The sequence below is a fragment of the Python bivittatus genome, unplaced genomic scaffold, assembly GCF_059951505.1.
Source record: "Python bivittatus isolate LINGU-HERP-01145 unplaced genomic scaffold, Pbiv_v1 ctg000080_np1212, whole genome shotgun sequence".
Lineage (NCBI taxonomy): Eukaryota > Metazoa > Chordata > Lepidosauria > Squamata > Pythonidae > Python > Python bivittatus.
Genome location: NW_028277035.1, coordinates 2691034 through 2714310, shown reverse-complemented (window position 1 = coordinate 2714310; position 23277 = coordinate 2691034). Strand labels below are relative to the sequence as shown.

Sequence of the window (23277 nt, the reverse complement as noted above, 5' to 3'; positions counted from 1 at the left end):
GGGAAAGGAAGCATATACTGTATCTTTTGAATGAGTATGGTTTTGGATGAAAGGAGTGTCAGTCCATTCCCTTTCTCATGATTTTCCTACAGTCTTTGCACTAACTAGACGCTGCACATTACTAAAAGATAATAGAAGAACTGGAAGCAGAGAAAAAATGTGAAGATAAGTTTTTTTTCTTTTTAAACTACTATGACTAAATCCCCTTTTCCTTGCCTCTAGTCTCTTAAAATAATGGCCGAGAGAAACCAAATAATGCATTCTACAGATCTTAATCATTACTTGTGGTCCCTCTGTGAGCTTTGTTTTCAAGGTAAAAGGCAGGCCTCACTTTGATCTGAACAGTAACTTTCTTGTATTTCATCATGACTGAAGAACCCCTACTCCCTCCCCTGCTGAGAAGACCTGCATCCTGATGAAAAATCTTCTGCTAATTCCTTCTAGAAAAATATGGCCCCCAAGTTTAAACTTCATTGTTTATTTAAGTTATAAAAAACATCACAGGTTAACTGTGACACAAAGCTTCCACACATCCACCTCAAACCCACCTTATCAACTCTTTCTAGATTGGCACGCAACTGTTTTTGGAGGTTATAGAGGGTAGACAAGGAGAGATTCTCTAAATCAGAGAATGAGCGCAGGAACTGGGGGTCCTGGCCAGTGTGGATCCTCTCAATTTCCTCCTGGAGTTTCTTGACTTGCAGTTCCAAGGCCTCTCTCTGCTCCCGGGCTAGTTCACATTCTATGGTTGCCGCACTAGCACGATCATTAGCCTCCTCTGCTTCTTTTTTCCATGCATCGCAGGCCTGTGCATCCAAAGAAAAGTAACATTAGTAGCTTCTCTTAATCAGATCATATGATGGAAAACAGCTGTTTCTAGCCATTTGTAATTTGGGGAGGTGCAGAATTTCCCTATATCTTGGGGTCACACCGAATTCTTATCTTTATCCTTGTATACAGACCAGTTTTCTTATCTATACAAATTCCTGTAAAGCAAGCCCATTAGCACAGGAACATTATCAGATAAATGCAGGGCACAATTTCCAAGAAAATCTGGTGAGCAAAGTATTGACAAGACAAGCAGACACACTTTTAAGTTTGCTTTTTCTCTTATAAGTGTAGGTGCATGAATTGGTTTAGAGTATGGCCAGCACTTCAAACCACTTTTTCAATTAATACTTCGGTTGCTTCTACTCTTTTCTGGGGGCACAGTAATTGCCCAGAGGTGACTGGCACACTTTTGTGGACATGCACCTTCTCAGTCTGTGGACCAAAAGGGACACCAACTTTATCTAAGACAGCCATCTAAACTTTAACATAGCTTTTATGCGGAATAGAACAGAACAGCAGCAAACAGGCAGCAACTTCTCCAGCCAGTTCAGGGAGTAATCTGCTAGGAAGAATCCATGTGATTATTCCCCACCTGGGAAGAATCCAGGAATACTTTCACAGTATGTACCTGATCTTTCAGAGAAAGAGTAACCCCATTCAATTTTGAGACAGACCCTTTTCTGAATCTAGATAACATTCAAGTGTTACCTTTTAGTTAGGTAACACAAAACAATAAATTAAAGGCATCTCAGTCCAAAACTGCAGTTGATTACTTCCAGCAGTTAGTTTGTGTCTATGTCTGTATGAATATCTGTATCTGTATATCTATATCTCACCTAAAGAACTGGACAGACTCCTGTGGAACACCATACGGTGCCAAATTGTGGCCATTTTACACTTTCTGGATATAACCTAACAACAGGATTGGAACCACGACATCATATGACCTTGATGATGCAACTCCACTAGGCTGCAACTATGGTTGACAATTCCAAGAGAACCAACAGTGCTGTATTCTCTGCATCCAGTTCCCACAAAAGTGATCTACCAAAGCAGCCTTAGTTTCATAGCCTGCCTAAAAGCCAAATCAGTTCAAATAATCAGTATTAGCTGATGTTTCCACAGGAGTTGCAACCTCATACCCTCTTAATCCCCTAGGTCAAGAATAGTCTATTGGAGACTGCAAAAGGAGAAGAGAATACCTTGTCAGAGGCGATGCACAACTCAAGCTGCATGAAACCTTTAGGCAGATATGTCCAAATACAAATTAGAAAAGCTAATACTCATAAAGGAACTCAATAATGTTTTGGATGATCACAACTTGAAATCTCCTCCTTTGCATGCCTAAGATATCAATCTTTTTCTTTATCCAAGGTGTAAAAAGATCGGTGAAGGTTACATTACAAAACCAAATATACCAGCTGTGCTTGTGTCTACTCCCTTGGATCCCAAACTACTCATTACTCTAGGGCTGCCATCAGTACTTTAGAAAACCAACCACACACACCCCCTGCCAACCACACTACCTGTTTGGCTTGTTTCCAAGAATCTTCCCACTGTTTTATCGTGCTGTTAGCTTCATCTAATTCTTGCCGCAACCTGGCCAGCTCAGCAGCACCTGGACCTGACAGAAATGCAGGTGAAGTACTGGGTGAAAAACTTCCTGAAGCAAAATGCTCCCATATGCTGCTGTTCATTCCATTTAAACCTGTTTCATGTAGAGACAAGAAAAACATGTTATCTCACATTTCTTTTTCTTGCCCCAAACTATTTTAGAAAACTAGAATAAAATGCTGCCATTTTTCACGGGGCAACGCTGTATCTGAAAACCATGGTGAGGGACATGCATGTATTTGCACTGTCAGTCTGCCACTTCAGCCTTAGCAAAAAGAATGGCAGTGGCAGTCGTGTGCCAACAATGCTCAGAAGCACTTTTGTAGTACACTTATTCCACAAATGCAGTGTAGATAGACAGAGGATGCATTACACAGTGCAGATTCACACAAAGCACACGAGGAACGAATATACCATAAACTCTCCGTAAAGGCTTAGGCTTCAGGGAACAGCAATCAGCACACAGATGCTTAAGGACAAAATGAAACAGTCACCTATTATTTCATACTTGATTTGTTAATATCTTTAGGACCAAATCTGATGCCTTATTAAGCCAGATATCTTTAGAATTCTGGCATGGCCAAACCCTGCCTGGCTGTTTGTTACTTGGTCATTCCAGATTGGCTACTCCTGTTAGTGGGAACAGCTAAAGAAATACATAGCGATCCATCCATTAAATGACAACTGAAAATTCTGGTTTGTTTAGCTCTAAAGAAGCCAGAATCATAAGCTAGAGCAAACTATGGTTTATAACTGACTTATTGGGAAAGAAATTAAGAGGCCTCGGTTCACACATTAAAGAAATGAGAGATGGAAGAATCTGGGTTTGTTTAGCTGCTCCTGCAGGCAGAAGCCAAGCTAAAGTAGTAAGCATTAGTATGCAGCTAGTTCATGATGCAGCCAGAATTCTAGCAAATTTGGATCTGAATATGTGATGGCACTCCTCCAATTTTTCTCTACCCATTTAATTTAAAAATACACTCAACCCCCTCTCTTCTCAGTATTACATCCACGATATCACAATATCTTCCTTTTCAGTTCATTTACACAATTGTTAACAGACCAAAGGTCCATCTGGATATTTCATGTAATAATTAAAATAGAGTAGGTTAAACAACCGTAATGCTATTTTCATTGTATTGTTATTCAGCATCAACCAATTTAAAATAATGTCTAGTGCCCACAGCTGGATCCTCAAATGTTAATTTGAGAAATCTATTCATCACAGCAGACTAATATGCCTGTAGGTAAGGTATTGGAATGAGGCACAGAATCTGATATTAAGGGAATAAGATATACTACATACTATATTTTATAGTGTTCTTCTAAAAATTTAAAGTGTGACCGTAAAAATCCAATATCACATAGGGACACTTATCAGAGAGCAAGGATTGGCTAACTTGCTCTGCTGAGTGAACATTTGGATGGCAAAATTGGTTCATTCTTGAAAATTATATAAAGTAGCCATTTGGATCTACTCAATTTGAGTCACGGCATATCACCATTCCAAACCTGGTGGAGATAATTTAATTCTCTTCTGCTTTCTGCCAGAGATCATGCAGAAAAATGGAAGGTTATGAGTGAAATGTTTAGCTTTAGAAAATAAGGGTGATCCACAAAGTATGCAGAACAACAGAGACTCTTTCCTCTAATAAAGGATCTACTTTTTACCAAACATTTGCTCAGAAAAGGAAAGATGCAGTAAATCAAATGAGTAGACAATATTTGTAATGACTGCTCTAAGTATCGTAAAAGAATGCTTTCTTCACACTGAATTGCCATTTACTTTCAATTTAAGATTGCTCTTCAGCAGTGCTTAAGCTACACTATAAAAAGCATGGCTATAGTCTTGAAATAAAATTGGCCACAGCAGAACTGCCAAATCCAGGGCACACAGTATTGCAGAAGAAGAACCCAAAGCATAAAGAAATATGCTTACAACAAAATTTATTTCTTAAAATTCTACATATTTTAGGTCATTCATAATCTTGATTTGCTATCATGTTACTGCTGACACTGTTTTTGTAAGCATGAAAGCTGTTTATGTTTTTGGCAGGAACAAACATTCTAGAGCAAAATTACTCATTGAAAATCATCTTTTCCACTGTCCATTAGCCTTATGTAGCCACTTACATCAGATGCCTTTTACAGTGCAATCCTATACATGTCAACTTAGATGTCAGTTCTACTATATTCAATAGGACATACCCCCAGATCAGAGTGTACAGGATTGCAATAAGAATAGCTCATATGCTCATTGCTGGAGATCCCTGTATGTATGTATGTATGTGATAACAGGTGATGCAAGCAGAGCACAGATATGTGAATATGTGCACTCCTTTCAGGGAGAATAGTTTTTCTGAACTGGGTATAATAAAGCCCTTATAGCAAAATTAATGCAGTTGTACTACTTCACAAGGAAGCCTGGGAAATGCATGTTTGAGTACTGATTTCAGTGTGATATATTTGTTTAAGACCTTCAATCATATCTCATACTTTCTGTCTGTAAAAAAGGCCAATGGGGGTACATCTGTCTATTGTGCAATCACGTCTTATAATTTGCCTGTCCTGCCATTCCTAGTTACTAAAGTGTGTAAATTATACAGTGCTTAAAATCAGCTGAGAAGAGTTCCAATGTATGGAGCATGAGTTTGTACAAAGTGGATGATTACATAGATGGGACAGACATGTATGACAGAACATGTGAAAACATATGACTGATTTTAAGGTCTCTCCCCCTCCCCACAAAAACAACATTCCTGCCTTATTCCTTTATCAATCCTTAATTCTTAATCAGTCCTTAATCTTTAATTCATATGTCTTACCTATTACGGAACAGAAAAACCTTCATGCTATACAAACATTAAGTAAATATTGGTTTGAATGCAGATGTAAAACACTAGCTGAATTTAGTAGACCAACTGAAACCAATAAGATAAGTTATCCACAACTCCCTGGAGGTTTGTTGATTTCAATGAATCTGCTCTTAGCATGACTACATCTGAGTCTGATCTGTTAAATATAATTAAAAAGATAAAGTTTCCATCAAATCAAGCTCAACTCCTAGTGATTACATGGATATGTCTGCGTTGTCTCCCTGGCAACAAAAAGATCTGATTTGCCACTGTCTTTTTCTGGGATGTTTCTTCAATTTCTCAGTCTAGTGTACATAGTATATATAGCATAAATAGAAGCAGCACATTGCTCAAATTTGCAAAATGCACTATTATTAGTACTTCCTTCCTTAAGCATAAAACGTGTCTCCAGGGTCTGATTTCAATGCCAGAGTTCAATGCTAGAACATCTGACCAAATAATGAATGCTTCTAAGCATACTGATGTAAGGTTAACACAAAAAATAGTGCAGATGTTGCTTCAAAATTAACATGTAGAGAGAAATATTTTGTTCAGGTGCTCTCAGAATACTTGTTTATAGGAATCATATTTGTAAGTGAAAGCAGTGTCAGTATGACAAGTTTATTCTACGTAAATTAAAAGCTAATAGCTAATGACAGTTCATATTTGTCCAGTTTCTACAAATTGTTAATATACATGTAAGTAACCAGTTTCATCCTGTTTGGGACTCTTCAAATGTATGTAGCCACAGATCTTCTTATGGAGTTCAAACCCTCTACTGGGAATTGAACTATGGAGTTCATGGGAACTGAATTGCCGTTCACCTAGTTACCAAACTTTTATTTTCAGATTATTTGATGGGTCTACTTAGACATCTGAAATTTAGTTTGCTGCAAGACTACTAATCTGATGTCACCTCTATCCAGGCTAAATCAGATGTGAGTTCAAAGGCTCAGCCTTTCCTCTGAGCCCATGATCAATTTGTAATTTTCCGTCGTTATTAGTCTTCGTAGGTACTCAATTTCTTTGACTCATTCTTTGCCTGCAGTATGCTCCTGTTTTAAAAGTTAAACCCTTATAACTGACCTTAGGTCTAGTGATTCTTTTCTCATTTTACAGACACTGGGCAATACATTATGTTAGATGGCCACAAAAATGTGAACATTCAAATGAAAGCTAATAAAAAAGGAAAATACTTACATGGCATAGACAGCTATGTGAACATGTTAACATATATACTCCCATGCTTACATTGGGCATTTACCTAATGATCCATGAGAAGCTGATGTCCCCAGGAAAGTATTTTCTGATTGGCTTAAGTGTCCCTGGGACTGATGGAGGAAATGCGATGATAAGCTGACCGGTGGAGAAGGAGAGGCAGAGTGAAAGGAGGCAGAACTTCCAAGGGACCCAGGGATATTTACAGGAGCAGAACTTTGCAGCAAACTCCCACCTGGACAAAGAACACACAGAAAGTATGGGAATGTAGAAGCCATGAGTTATGAGTGGAAGCACAGCACAGGAATTTGAACAGCAGGTGTTTGCTTCACTCTCTGCACCAGTAAAAGGATGGGTGAATCCAGAATATTCCTCTAGTCTACACCCTTCTACACCTTCGGAACTGGTATTATGGGAATTGTCCCTATGGCCAAGGAAGGTTAAAAAGTAAAGTATTGAATGTTAGATGCAAAACACTGGGAGCCAGGGTTAGGGTTAGAGTTAAGAGTCAGCAGTTCTCCAGTACGCAAAGGACAACTTACAACCTAACAGTTATTTAGATAGCTGATTTTCAATTCTTGTAGCTCCATAATGACACTATTTATATACATGTTTAAATTAAATTAGTTTTGTACTATCCACATTATTTGCTAGTGCAAGAGACTACATTTTTTATGACAACTATAGTATCTAGTAATGATTATAATGGTTATATATAATAATATATACGTATATAAGTATAATTTATGGTTCTTTTAAGAGGAGCAGGAAAATATGCATTCATCAAATCATATGGATTAAGGAGTACATTTTTCAAGGACAGTCATTTGGATTAAATGGCATTTCCACTTTTTATAGATCATGCCAAACCTGAACCTCCCATCCCATATTAAGGATAAAAGTTTGTTCTTAGCTGTCACTTAAGAAACAGCAAATGGGAAGAGTTCAGTATTCAGGCACTGTGCCAAAGAAGAAATGGAGCTAATAACAACCTTAATTTCTACATGCAGAAACACACTCATAAGATGTTCTAGCAGAAGAGATAATTAAACTGGCAGCACAACAATTATTTATGCTTGATCTACAGGAAAGGGAGCAGGGGAAATCACCTTCCTGTTTGGATAGAGGAGTCCCAGCTGCATGGCACAGAAAAGGAATCAAACTCACTAGCCCATGAAAGTTGTTAGTGTTGCAAGAATAATTCTTCCTCAAATTTAATAACACTTGAAAATGCATAGCAGTGCCTGTGAAAAGTTCAAAATTAAAGGGACTCCTATGTGGCACAGGACTTCTCATCCTCCTTTTACCCGGAAAGAGTTGCAACTGTAGATCAACCAACATGTTCTTCTAGCTTAAGTCTAGAAGGCCGTGGTATATTGAGCTGGCTTGCAGTGACAACCAAGTTTTCTGACAATCCGAAGAACCAATTTCTCACTCATATATATGAGGATAAAGAGGATGGCTATGTTTATGGGAACAAAGCCTAATTGTTCACTAAGGAAAAAACAGCATTGGGGCCATATTCTGCTATGTTCACTTCCAAACTGCTCTTGGCCCAAGTCAACGTGGGCACGGTTTTGCTGCTGAACAGTTTCATGCTGAATACTACCTCCTCAAGCTGGAACCAGTTTTTGCGAAAGCAAACCTGAACACATACTGGGTATATGGTAGGCTAATTCTAATTTGCACAGCTACTCAGATCTGAAGCAACAACACTAAAGGACAGGATATGCCGAAATAAAACTGTGTGTTGATGAAAGACAGTTGCAAACTGTTTTGCAATGGAATAACATCTGACACCAAGGTGGTTTAAGCTAATGGATGTGCCTTAAAAAGACCAACAGTGTAGTGGCAGCAGTGAGCCAGGCACTTACCAATTTGCACACAGTTTCAGTTCACAAACAACAGCTTTGTCAATTACTAATGGGATATGTACAATTAGAATATAGCAGCTTGCAAGGACTATATTCACCTGAAAACTAGACATGGGGCAAAAAAAAAAAGGACACTGGTTTGAAATGACCACATACAAGGGATGAGATACACAAGCGGTACTTTGTCAATGTGTGGCGACATGCCTTGCCATGATCCTGTGACAGCAGAACAGTGATACCAATCCAATTTGTTTCCTATTATTTTAAACAGATTTTTTTTTCCTCTTCTATCATAGTCTTGAGTCAGAATTTTGTGAACATGTTTAGTGTGCCACTGTTAAGATACTGAAAAGCAAAATAAGCCATGCCTATTTCGTAAACATGATTGGGACATCAGAAACCAGTGAAAGATTTTTCCAATTTGCTAACCAATGAGGGCCCTTTGGCTCTAAGGTCTCCCATTGGCTGTTAACCAATATGTCATGTAAGAGCTGGTTCTGAGAGCTTGCTAGGCTGCTTCAGCCAGCTGACGGGGCAAACCCTGCTTGGCAGAAGATCAAAGAAAGCTCTGTTGCTTTCATGTACCTATCATGATGCCACTCGTGTGGGGCACCGAGCTGCTGTCAAATGTCTTCTCCAGGGCAGCCACTCCGAATTCGTTCAGGTCCAGGTCATCCAAGGCAGACTCTGCCAGACAGAGGCACCAATTATATATTACAAAAAGGACCAACAACTTCAAGGGAAAGGGAAGTCCAAAGAGTTCACATAGAGATGTCACTGCTCTGGACCAGGGAATCTACAATGCAAGGCTGCCATTAGTTGTTTAAATGATCCAGCTTTCAATATTGCTTTCTATTGCCTGATCTGAACCCTAAGTCTTTCAGTATCAGGCTGATCCCGTAAATTGACATTGGAAATAACAGCAATGCAAAACAGATCTCCCTGCACACCTGCTGTACAGCTTGACCTTGGGTAGAAGTACATCCAGGGCTGGCTTTAATAACAGGTGCCCGTCCCAGTCAGCTGGCAACCTAGGTGTCCATGATGCAGAGTGAATGGAACCTCCTACATTTAGGAATTCCACTGTGGACAGCAACTTGGATTGCAACTAATGACAGAGGAGATGACAAGAGGAATGAGGTGCAAGTATGGCAGTGGAAAGAAGGGAAGTGCGTATGGCAATAATATAAGAGGTTTGTGTGTATGGGGGGAAGGGGAAATGAATTAGCATATCCTATGAAACAGGCTATAGCCAGCAGTGGCCCAATAATGAGCCAGCGAGGTAGCACGGACACTGCCAGTTGGGGATGAGATGGAGCAAACCTGCACAGGATCATCCCTGGGGGTATTCCTAGCCAATGTATTATGTCTACCGAATGTTGTCTCACAAAGCATAGCATGGCTTGTGCTATATTCATGATATTCTTGTTGTTTCAGAAATGTAGGACTATAAAATAGATAATAAACAATTTTAGATACTGAAAATGGATGTTCCCCTCACCCTCCTGCATAGTTCATATTCAGTTTTGACATGCTGCCTGAAAGGTTACTGCTTGAGCATTTAGAAAACACATAAAAGGACTGCAGATTTCGTCAGCATTCCCTATTAGAAAGTGTAAGAAAGTCCCTGTCTAGAATTAAGAAACTTATTATCTCCCCCGCCAGATTCTTCACTAGTGCTTTAATTTAGTGGCAAAAATTGTCTCTTTTATTTGTATCATTCCAGGCCTGTAACAGAACATTAACAGTTAATAAAAACTTTAATAAGTTACCTGGAGAATAAGAGACGAGCATCAACCAAGGCTACGTATCAATAATAATAATAATAATAATAATAATAATAATAATAATACATTAAAAAAGAGAAAAAATGTCGATCCTTGTATAATCTGCACTCTTACTCTTCTTGGGAAGTCTAGTAATTCAAATATGATATATCAACTCTTAAACAGAAATGTAGATAAAATCTTTCAAAAATCTTCACCTGAGACTTTTTGTTATTGCTATGATAAATGGAAATGTTTCATCTTTTTAATATTTATAAAACGGCTGCTCAGTAACAGATCATACATGCCACGTGCCTGAGTTTTTAGTGGATTGGCCCACCACAGTGGCACACGGAGCCAGTTTGGTGACTTATGAGTTTAGGAAGGTATAGGATAAGATGAAGAACATCAAACAAGATCTACACACGCACACACACACACACACACATTTAGGAGCAATCATGACCTTCCATTCACCATCCTGCCACATTGTCTGTTGCAGCAAAAACAGCAGAGCCATGTCACAATCCAATAAGTTTATTGTGGTATAAAAGCTTATAACACAATAAATTTATTAGCCTTTAAGAAACTAAAAGACTCCTTGTGGTTTTTGCCGTATTTTTGCAGAATTCAGCTACGGGAGCTCTTATGTTTGATTGTTCCATAGTTTAATTTATGAAATATGAAAGAGTTCATACTCAATGTAAATAATCAGCTAAGTCACATAGCAATAAAGCATAGTTTCTACAGTAAGTCCCACAAATAAACCAACCAAAGGCTTCCCACCCATAACTGATATTCTTCTTCTGGATTCCCAGCACCACCACTCAATGTGCATAGGCAGTATTACCTATCACGGACTCCACAGTGTCACTGGTTGGGTAGAAAGGAAGGGCATTGGCATTCATGCCTGGTACACTGCTGGTGCCTGCTGGGCTTGGTGGTGTTGCTGCCAAACTAGAAGTAATGCTAGAGGAGATGCTAGATGTCAGTGGGCTGCCAACAGGAAGAATTCCTAATATATCCTGAAAGAGGAAAATACATTCATGTATTGAATTATTCATTCTAATGATGCACCTGAATAAATCTATTCAGAGAGAAGTAATAATACACTTGTCATAAATAGGTAAGCATTTCTTCCTAACATTTATATCTCACCCTTCAATCCTAAGCTACACTCAGGGCAACTCATTGGTTCGTAGCATCTAACACAACATAACACAACACAACACAACACAACAAAGGAAGCGTGTTTGGGACTCTTAGAACAATTTACGTATATTATTAGCTGCATCATATGATCATCAAGTCACATAATTCATGATCACTATGTGTAATCTTGCCATTCAAAATTCAAAGGAGACCCAAAATAAAGAAGTTTTGTAAGCTGCAGTCAACTTTCCCCTAATAATCTAACCCAACTAGTATCCAAATATTCTAACTTCATACTTTTCGATATACTCCACCTTCAATTTTTTGCATTATCTGAAGATAAGAACCCAGATTGATTCTTAAACACTTAGGAAAGTTATCATCATCCTTTCAGCTCCAATTAGCTTTCCACAGATTCAGCTGGAATCTACATATGAGACTATATGAACTTCTAGGAACTGAGTAGCATCCTTTGGAGTAACATACCTGCTTGGGTTGTAACAGAGGTTGTTCTTGGGTTCTATGTTCCATGGAATGGGATTTGATTTTTGCCTGCTGCAGTAATTAGACGGGAAAAAAAAAGAGAGAATACATACTTGACAACTATTTGAGAGAAATTGACAACTACTTGAGATGTTTACAGAACTTCCTCTCTTATTTGAGTGCTTTTCATAACATTAGGTTCTACAAAGGAAAGGGCCAGAGTGCTTCATATAAGGGTCTCCTGTAACCTAGCAACTGAAAGATATTGTACCAATATTTTTTCTTTTCTTTAACATCTACTTTTTAAAAAGTAAAAGACGGGAGACATTTTAGGGAAATACAAGGAGATAACAAGTTGAAGACAATGTTGTTTGGATACTTAAAAAAGTTCTTATAGGAGGGGGGAAATCTGGGCAGAAAAGTACCATCTGTAAATCTAGTTATCTAGTTTAAGCAATAGGGTTGGATTAGCCAGGATGATTCTTCTCTATGTATAGCATAATCTCCTAGATACAAATTCCTTTGGAAATAGTATGATTTACTTTGAAGTAAACTGGGAGTGCCTCTGTATTACCACTGTACAGGTAGTCCTCACTTAACGACCATTCATTTAGTGACCGTTTGATGTTGCTACAATGCTAAAAAAAGCTACTTATAACTGGTCCTTGCACTTATGACAGTTGCAGCATCCCTATGGTGATGTGATCGCAACCCAGGAGCTTGGCAATCAGCTTGCACTTATGATGGTTGTAGTGTCCTGGGGTCACATGACTGCCATTAGTGACCTTCCCAGCCAGGTTCTGGCAAGCAAAATCAATTGGGAACCACGTGATTCACGCAACGATCAAGTGATTCAACTTAACGACCGCTGCAAAAAATGTCATAAAATCGGGTGTGGTCATATGATGCCTTGCTTAATGACTGCCCTGCTTAACAAATTTTCTCGTTGCTATTGTGGTTGTTAAGCACAGACTACCTGTATTATCAATGAAATGGGCTTGAGGTATGGCCATAATCATTGAAGAAAACAGATCCATTTAATTTGAAAAAAAAATCATAGGGAACACTGAGTCATTATTATAACTTAACTGATAATTTGGTGTCATTGATAATTAAATATCAACAGAAGTAGAAAGACGATTTGCCTGGAGCATCAGAGCTTTAAGCTTGCATCTGGACCTAGATTCCTCCTCTAATTAAATCATCTCAACAGAACCCTGCAGTGTAGACTCAGCTGATTCAGAGTCAACTACTGAGCTCCAGCAGTGAAGTGAGGATATGAACCCAAATCTTCTCAGTCCAGTCTGACACCTGAACTATTACATGTATATTGTGTATTAGTGTCATGGTTATCAGTTAACAAATATGTATTTGACTATTTGAAAAATGAAATAATTATTAAGAAGCAATGAATCTCATGTATGGATATTTATTACAGAAGTGGGCAGATTATGGCCCAGAAGCACCAGCATCTCCCTTTGCTGGTCTGACCGTTATAAAGATTTGACTGACCAGCATCTCTATGATACCTTTTGAAAGTGTCATTTGCTTCCAAAATTCAGCAGGAAAATGCCATTTTAAACATTTACTGCAAATTTTGGGGTGGATTTTAGTTACAATTTTGACCCTTACTTATGTATTGTTGAGGATCCTCTTAATTGTTTTATATGACCCCAAAACCCTGAAAGGCAAAGTGCAATCCCTGATTCCCACAAAGTTGCCAACCCTACTCCCCAATATAAGAACTTATTGAAGCACTGTATTAAGGGAAACTGTAGATAGGACAGGATGCCCATTGTCACTGAATGAACTAGTATTATTGTTTGGCTGTGTTAAATGAATAGATTCAGCAAAAGATCAGATCATATATACAAAATGCAAAACATTCATTATTTTCCTTTAAAAGAAGGGTTCTTTAGATATATCCCACACTATTTCATTTCAGGGGCGGGCAAACTTCATGGGTCTGGAGCCACAATTCAGCCTCCCAGGAAGCTAGTGAATGACATAGCAATGCCACCAGAACAGCTCAGTTTAAAATCGTCAGGGCCCTTTTTGTTTCATTCTGGTTTTTAATGCAAGAATAGGGATGAGAGGCTCCTGAGAGGCTACTCCCATTCCCACCCTTAATCCCCCTGGGGAAAAAAAACCCCATGGCCTGAAAATCAATTTTTTTTTTTTTACTAATTTCCAACTGTTTTCATGGTTTGAAAAGACTGCCTCCAAGGGAATTCTGTTTCCCATTTGCACCCTCAAAAAAGCCTGACATTGATCTAAAAAAGGCCCTTTGAGCAATTCAAGTCTCTAAGAGACCTTCTTCTCCCATTCCCATTCTCAATTTTGAATAAAAAGAGAATTGTCAACCATTTTGCCAGTCAATTACAAAAGTTTAATTTCAGCATGTTGAGGACCTGCCAAAGAGGTGACAGGTGGCATCTATAGTTTATAGGCTGCCCAACCATGGCTGATGGCTGCAATTGTGTCACATCTAGGAAGGTGTACTAGAGACCACAGGATTCTGTGAATTCCCTCTCTGGCAAATCTAATGGTGGAAACCAGGTTGAACTCTCTCCCATGCTTTGAGCTTACAGGTAGTCCTTGCTTAACGACCCTAACTGGGATTGGAATTTCCATCGCTAAGTGAAGCAGCTATTAGGCAAAACATCATGGAACCATGTCGCTTAGCGATGGCAGTTCTCATAGTCCCAGTTGTGGTCATTAGGCGAGGAACTCACACTTCTCCTGCCCTGCAATAACTGTTGGCTCTGTCCTGCTGCCTCCTCCCCAGCTGGGCCTGGTGAGCTCCCTTTGGCAGATGAGGCTACACGTTTCCTGGGGCTGCACCCTCGTCCAGCACCTGGATCCCGGGCCAGCAGTGGAGGAAGAAGATGGTGAAGGTCAGCTGGGGGCAGCAGGGGTAGGCGGCAGCAGAGTGCAGGGTGGCCAAAAGAGTAGAGATGGGGGGGAAGATAAGCAGGTGGGTGGAATTGAAGTGCACACTGCGGTTGTAAATGAGGGCCAGTTGCCAAGTGCCCAAATTTTGATCGCATGAACATGGGGGCGCTGCAATAGCCATAACTTTGAGGACTGGTCATAACTACCATTCATTCAGTGCCTTCGTAAGTTTGAATTGTCACTGAATGAATGCTTGTTAAGCAAGGACTATCTGTACTTCTTTCCAACACCGCAAAGTTCAAATGTAGAAGGAGGGGAATAATAAAGTGGGGGAGTTGGTCAGGCTGCCTGCTAGGTAGAGCACTGATCCACTGGATCGAAAGGCCTCCCACACTCTGACACACTTACTAGCCTTATTATCTTATTAACTTCCCCCTGAAATTAACTGTCTGAGGGGGAAGTGGCTAGAGAAGATAACTAAGGCAGCAACTGCTGCTTCTTCCTCATTTTTGCTCTGCCAGCAAGAGCATAAGATGGCACTGTACATATTGGCACCTTCAGTATTAGAGTTCTCTAAGAAAAGTCAGGATGCCCTGGCCCATAGCTATAATCAGAGTGAGGGATGGAAGATTAGAGGTTCATCATACTATGGTGAGATTCATGTTTAATAATATACTGGAATAATACATGATATTTACTAGAAATTTACTAGAAATTGTATTGAAATACAAAATGTGTATGTATGAAAGCATGATCCCTGTGATGGAACGGAATTATGAAGGCCAGGCTCAGGGAGATAAGCACGTTCTTAGTTCACCGCAAGAGTGTGGGAAGTGCAAGAGGATGAGGCTGGCACCTCCCTGAGGAATTCACGGTGTTGAGACTGGCTGGCTTGGGAGCTAGGGTTCAGTCTGGGGAGATTCTTTCTAGAGGTTATAGCTAATAAACACAGCAGAACTGAATTTGCATTGTCTCTTGGAGTTCTTTGGGTTAAACCTGACAATCCCATAGTTAAGACACTGGACTAGTACCAAGGGACTCAAGGTCTAGTCCCCCCTTAGCCACAGCAGCTTACTGGGTGACTCTGAGCCAGTCACACGCTCTGCCAACCCACCTCACAATTTTATTCTTATGAGGAAAAATGGGATGAAGGAGTGCTATATATGCTGCCTTGAACTCCTGACAAAATAATTTAATTGAAATAATTGATACATATTGGATTAATAATAGAATTTATATTTCTATAACACTGGGTTTACACATAAAATCAAAAACAGGTCTCAGGACAAAATATGAACTTTAAGGAAAAACTGGGACTACAGATAGTCCTCACTTAGTGACCACAATTGGGACTGGTAACTCTGTTGCTAAGCACAACATCATGTGACTATGACGGGCTTACGACCTTATCCCTTTAGTCATTGAGTCACCGTGGTCGTTAAGTGAAACATCACATAACTACGACTTAGTTTTACTTCCATCTTTTCTATTAACTCTGCATGTTGCAAGCTAGTTGCGAAGCACACAAATGACAATCACGTGACCATGGGACACTCTGATAAATGTAAGGATTGGTCGCAAAGCTATTTTTTTTACACTGTTGTAACTTTGAATGGTCATTAAATGAGGCAATCAGTAAGCGAGGACTATCTGTATTCTGAATAAATTCTTATTTGCTTATCTAAAAGAAGAATTTATATTTCCATAATTTTTACTTTGGTCTGTTTTATGAATCATTTCTGAGGCCCCTAAGTCTAACATCAAATAGAGCAAATATAATTTTTCCTCTGAATATCACCAAAGCCCAGACTTCAAATTCTTCTGAGATTTGTTTTTTCTCTAAAATACAAAATCTTTCCAGCAATGTCATTATCTCTCTAGATCTTGCTCAAAAGTCTCTTCATGCTTGCTTGCATTTACTTATGTTCTCATGACCTGCTCCTCTTGGATTCCCACAGTACTACACAGAGATCCATAACAAGAAGTTTGCAACAATTATGTATGCATTAGTTGACTGCATGTCAACCCTACAAACTACATGAGTATAGCAACCACTAGTGCAGAGGTGGGGAGGTGTTTTCCATGCCATTCTCTCCTTTTTCTGAATGCCTGAGTATACTTCAAAGGAATATATGCCTTTCAATCGTTCAACATGGTCATTTTCTAACAATAATGCTAGGCTCAGGTGGAATGTAAGGGCTTTCTGCTTATTGAATACAAGAGGTATTCCAAGGAAGAAAAAACATACTGCAAGGCATCTTTTCATTTGCAGTGCATCCAACTCACAATAGAATGAAAACTAATATTAATGTAGATTTATAAAATTAGGATGGGCAGGCAGACCCCAAGAAATTTATCTGGGGACGTTAAGGCACTCACAGGTACTACACATCTAGCTTCAGGTATCAACAATTGATTCCAAAGCTAATATATCATTAATATATATGTGACTGATATCCTTTTCTAGTATTTCCTACCTACCTGACATTTAAAATTTTTTAGATACTCTGCTCCAACCAGGTCTTCCCGCTCAAATCCAGGTGCCTTCTTATAGCTGCTGGCAGTAGATACTGAATCTGTGGGAAAACCAATGCTTTCCAAACTATGGGGTTTTCCAATTGCACCAGGAGGGGATCCACATAAATTAGATGGGCTTCCAAGACTGCTATTCCTACAGAGAATCTAACAGAAGCAGGAGGAAAAGAAGATAATAATTCGTGTTGCTAGATTACAACACTCTCTCTGTACCACTGCTGGTAGTAAACTTCTGAACAGCTACAGTGGGGCAAAAAAGTATTTAGTCAGCCACCAATTGTGCAAGTTCTCCCACTTAAAAAGAAGAGATAGGCCTGTAATTTTCATCATAGGTATACCTCAACTATGAGAGACAAAATGGGGGAAAAAATCCAGAAAATCACATTGTCTGATTTTTAAAGAATTTATTTGCAAATCATGGTGGAAAATAAGTATTTGGTCAATATCAAAAGTTCATCTCAATACTTTATTATATATCCTTTGTTGGCAATGACAGAGGTCAAACGTTTTCTGTAAGTCTTCACAAGGTTTTCACACACTGTTGCTGGTATTTTGGCCCATTCCTCCATGCAGATCTCCTCTAGAGCTGTGATGTTTTGGGGCTGTCGCTGGGCAACACGGACTTTCAACTCCCTCCAAAGGTTTTCCATGGGGTTGAGATCTGGAAACTGGCTAGGCCACTCCAGGACCTTGAAATGCTTCTTACGAAGCCACTCCTTCATTGCCCGGGCGGTGTGTTTGGGATCATTGTCATGCTGAAAGACCCAGCCACGTTTCATCTTCAATGCCCTTGCTGATGGAAGGAGGTGTTCACTCAAAATCTCACGATACATGGCCCCATTCATTCTTTCCTTTACACAGATCAATCGTCCTGGTCCCTTTGCAGAAAAACAGCCTCAAAGCATGATGTTTCCACCCCCATGCTTCACAGTAGGTATGGTGTTCTTTGGATGCAACTCAGTATTCTCTCTCCTCCAAACACGACAAATTGAGTTTAGACCAAAACGTTCTACTTTGGTTTTATCTGACCATATGACATTCTCCCAATCCTCTTCTGGATCATCCAAATGCTCTCTAGCAAACTTCAGACAGGCCCAGACATGTACTGGCTTAAGCAGGGGGATACGTCTGGCACTGCAGGATTTGAGTCCCTGGTGGCATAGTGTGTTACTGATGGTAGTCTTTGTTACTTTGGTCCCAGCTCTCTGCAGGTCATTCACTAGGTCCCCCCGTGTGGTTCTGGGATTTTTGCTCACTGTTCTTGTGATCATTTTGACCCCACAGGGTGAGATCTTGCATGGAGCCCCAGATCGAGGGAGATTATCAGTGGTCTTGTATGTCTTCCATTTTCTAATTATTGCTCCCACAGTTGATTTCTTCACACCAAGCTGCTTGCCTATTGCAGATTCAGTCTTCCCAGCCTGGTGCAGTCTACAATTTTGTTTCTGGTGTCCTTCAACAGCTCTTTGGTCTTGGCCATAGTGGAGTTTGGAATGTGACTGTTTGAGGTTGTGGACAGGTGTCTTTTATACTGATAACAAGGTCAAACAGGTGCCATTACTACAGGTAACGAGAGGAGGACAGAGGAGCCTCTTAAAGAAGTAGTTATAGGTCTGTGAGAGCCAGACATCTTGCTTGTTTGTAGGTGACCAAATACTTATTTTCCACCATGATTTGCAAATAAATTCTTTAAAAATCAGACAATGTGATTTTCTGGATTTTTTTTCTCATTTTGTCTCTCATAGTTTAGGTATACCTATGATGAAAATTACAGGCCTCTCTCAGCTTTTTAAGTGGGAGAACTTGCACAATTGGTGGCTGACTAAATACTTTTTTGCCCCACTGTAAGTTGTTAAATTCAAATAGGTTACCTAGATATACAAAACACCAATTTACACAAAGGTCCAAATAATGACATTTTGTGCCAAATAATGACATTTTGTGACATTTTCTCATTAGAAACACTGAGCATTTTTTTAACATAGCCATATTTTCAAAGATGAGAATATCTTCACTGCAACTTTACATTGTCCTTCTTAGTTCATATGCTTTAACAGTTCTCTGTGCCTCTTAGAGATCCAGATACTGGTTCAGATGCTACAATCTCTATATATCGTAGGGATTTCTAACGCAAAATCAAGTAAATTTCTTACTGGAAATTGATGCTTTCATATTTAAAATGGTTTGTAACTCTCATGGTGGAAAAAATAAACTCATGAAATATGTCCTGCTTCCTCTTCAGAAAGCAGGCAGTTTGGAGGTGCTTATCCGCGAGAGAGAATACTTACTGTAGCAGAAGTAGGGCTAGTTGGTAGAGTTCCTGGTTTATTCCATACCTACAGTGCAAAGATAAACCAAACACATCATATATGACATGGGCTACAGACTTCTAGGAGACACAGACTTACTTACTCGGGTATATTTTTAATTAAAATATGCTTTATCCTTCTTGCAGTTTACATAAAATATCAGCCATATTACAAATATGTGTCCCAGCATGATACAAATTTGGACTGGGATATTTGTAAGATCTCATGCAATATTATAATCTACTCTTCAAAACTCCCCAGTGTGAAATTTCATGCTAGGCAGCAGCAATTCCACTTCTAAAAAGCGTCTGGATCCATTTACTTGAAAAGAGGCAAGATCCTGTTGAGGAATAACTAGAACTAACTAACATAAGTTGCCCCATTTAAATGCTACAAAGGTACCACACAAATTCTGAAGCTGCAATCCCAAATTTTATCTAGGAGCCGTTGCCATTATTCACAAACAAGCTTTTTAAACTGGACTCAAAACAACAGGACTTAGTAGCCACCATCAGACATTGAATCTTTCCTGATTTTAGTTCTTCTTCCATCAGAAATGATACATAAAAAACACAAACTCAAGGTTTTGAAGAGCTGTCTTCGAGGCAGTGTCCTTTTCCGATGAGTGAAGAACCCTTCTAAATGGGACAGATTCAAAACAGGAAGTATCTCTACATGGCAGCTCAAAGAGAATTTCAAATTGATTTCAAACAGCTCAGCTTTTCTAATCCAGTTTGAAAGTAGCAGTTGTGATTTAAAGCCCATGTCATTATGCCCCTCTAAAGACCTACTTCCTACCCCTCCCGCATCCCTGCTCCTGAAAAAATTAAGAAAAAACCCCATGGAAACCTGTTCTCCCTAATTCAAAGCCTTTGGATCAAAAAATGCCAGCGATGTTCTTCTAGAAGACACTTTCTAAGACACCTTAGAGAGGTTTGCAGTATCACGTGCTCAGTGAGGAATTTTGTAACCATTTTACGTACATTGCTAAGGTCTGGGGCTTGTGGACTAGAAGGGCTGACAGGAACAGAATCACCCGCTGCTGAGGGCATATACATGACAGGGCCAGTTTGCGTTGGGCTGGAGACAGCCGACGTTGGCTGTAAATCTTCACTAAGCGGAGGTTCTATAAGAAACACAACAAAACAAACCACACAGCAGAGTCAGTTAAAAAAATGGGTTCACACACAGCTCTGTAGGAGCAAAGGGTAAAGAGACAATGCTCAGCACCTAGTTCTGTGGGGCTAATCTTCCACCTGCAGCAACTTACAAATCACCACAGGAGAACCAAGAAGGCATCACAAGAGCAAGGGAGAAAGTCCAGCATCTTCCTTTTTTTCTATACCGATAGTCTTAAAGAATGGCAGACTTACATATTCATAAGAGCTCTTTCAATTAGGATCTAGGCTGCTTGGCTTTATTACAGTTACAATTCTTTGTTCAATGTATATTCCACCTTTCTACCTAAAGGGCACTTAAGGCAACTAACAATAAAATATAAAATATAAAAAGCTTTAAATAATTATTAACTAAATCAGACTGGAAAGGTCTGGCTAAAAGTCTTGATTCCTTTCCTATCACCTGAAAGGAACTAAGGATAACTTTACTATACACGTAGGTTTATATTAAAATAGAAATATAATCAAATTGCAAACCATGTAGATTTTTAAAAATTAAAAGCAACACTTTCATTTATGATTGAAAAATAACTGGTCTTTCAACATGGACATAATGCGATCCCAGAATTGGGCACCAGTTAGTAGCTTGATGTCTACTGACTTGCCAAATTAAAAATAGCTGAAATCTCAAGAGACAAGCACTATCTGTATGTTCTTTCATGAGACCTTGGCCTTTTTTAAAAAAAATGTTATTTTTTGGCACCTGAAGCATTGCATAAAATCCCACAATGCTTGTCTAAAAAGGCCCACAACAGCTATCCTACTCTGAATGCAAAAGGTTGACAGGTAGAGGCCTAATCTGAAAATCATGGAGCCACAGTATATTGAAATTCTGGGATTTTGGTGTACAAAAAGAGGTGCACATTTTGGAGTGAAAAAAACCACCCGTGTCTAAGATGGCAACTAGGTGTTCAGGGAGTGACCCCTTGAAGGTTTATGCTTCTGTTCCAAGTTTTTCTGTCTAAAGTGATTATCCCTGTTACAAATGGAAGAAAAAACAGACAGAAGGGAGATTAAGCATCAAAGATGACTGAAGAATAATATTTGGATGCTCTAGGCAATTCTAAAAGCAATTGTGTATATGTTCATTGTTGGGAAGCAGTGTCAAACAGATTTTTGCTGTTTGTTTCTTCACATTCCCTTGTTTCACAGTTGAAGGAAGAGCATGACAAACAATATAGCAGAAAAACTGTTCCTTTTTGCTCCCCAGAACTAAATTGTATGAACAGCAAATTACAACTTCAAAATAAGTAGTACACAGTATCATTCTTTAATTAGCCACTGGATGTCACTTCTGCTTTGAGAACGTAGCCCAGAGCTATCACCATCTGATGACTAAAGAATTTTTTCTAAAAAAATATATGCAGTTTGCAATAAAATTCACTATAAATTATTTTTAGATTTTTCCGCCACATGACTAATTATGGGGAAGGAAGGAAGTTTGGTTGCTTACAATTGTACTCGCCTGGTTTAATACAGTGAGCAATGTTGTACTCTAAACAACACTCAGTAGACAGACTATTGCTAGATAAAGAGAAGACCACATACGTTCTACATGTGCAAAAGCACAGAAGGGTCCTCTGGGACAGCTGCCAGACTGCTGCATGTCATTACATTTTGTTGATTTGTAGATCTGGAAAAAAGAAAACAAAAGGAAAGTTGGGACAAGATGAAGCTGCTCAAACTCAGCTACTTTTGATGGATTTAGAAAGAGAGAAATGTATTAAGAGATGCAACAGATAGTTCAATGATTCAGTTGTGCACTTAATGTAGACTGCATAAATCTGGTGGGGGGACTGAGGCTACACTGGGTCTTTGAGTAGCATACTGGATGGGCAACGTTCCAAAAAACAAAGAACAAAATAAGTAGGGCTAGAACAAAAATAGTTTTAGTTTCATATAATTTAATTAACTCAAACAATTAGATATGGATAAAATGATTCCAATATTTTTTCCTGCCTATCATTCTAAAAAAGAGAGCCAGTAGTGCCATAGTGGTTAAGGCACTGGGCTAGAAACCAGGAGAGTGTGAGTTCCAGTCCCACCTTAGGCAAAAGCTTGGGCCAGTCACTTTCTCTCAGCCCTAGGAAGGAGGCAATGGCAAACCACTTCTGAAAATCTTGCCAAGAAAACTGCAGGGACTTGTCCAGGCAGTTGCCAGGAGTCAAAAACCGATTCGAAGGACCAAAAAAAAAAAAAAAAAAAAATCATTCTAAAAATAAAATTTGGAAGACTCTGTTTGACTTTGAGTGCTGCATATAATCCTGGGCCTCAGTCTATGCTTGTAATTAATATCTACAGAATTGTACTTTATATTTTTAAAGAACTATTTCCAGTGATGCACACATATTATGCATAACACATGGGCAGAATTACAGCATAATCTATGCTCATCTATACAGACATTCTAAGGGCCTTATCTTTAAATATGTATACAGGACTCTAACCTCAATAGCCCTTGCAACTTACTCAAAGATTGTCCCTTCCAATGGATCTATCCAGGAAGCCTGCTTCAGTTCAGGCAATGCATTTTCAGCAAAAGAATTACAGGTAGTCCCCAGGTTAAG

General features: G+C 39.2%; 1 protein-coding gene across 1 annotated transcript in view; it reads right to left on the bottom strand.

Moving 5' to 3' along the window:
• Nucleotides 1–23277, bottom strand: part of UNK (unk zinc finger) — a 70722-nt gene that overhangs the window by 4790 nt on the left and 42655 nt on the right. The window contains exons 7-16 of the mRNA XM_088133365.1: nt 22259–22343; nt 20516–20658; nt 19512–19559; nt 17170–17370; nt 11797–11865; nt 11009–11183; nt 8978–9079; nt 6565–6753; nt 2358–2539; nt 549–806 (exon numbers count right to left, since the gene is read on the bottom strand). Of these exons, the coding sequence (XP_087989491.1) occupies nt 549–806; nt 2358–2539; nt 6565–6753; nt 8978–9079; nt 11009–11183; nt 11797–11865; nt 17170–17370; nt 19512–19559; nt 20516–20658; nt 22259–22343 (1452 nt within the window). The remainder of the gene's footprint in view (nt 1–548; nt 807–2357; nt 2540–6564; nt 6754–8977; nt 9080–11008; nt 11184–11796; nt 11866–17169; nt 17371–19511; nt 19560–20515; nt 20659–22258; nt 22344–23277) is intronic.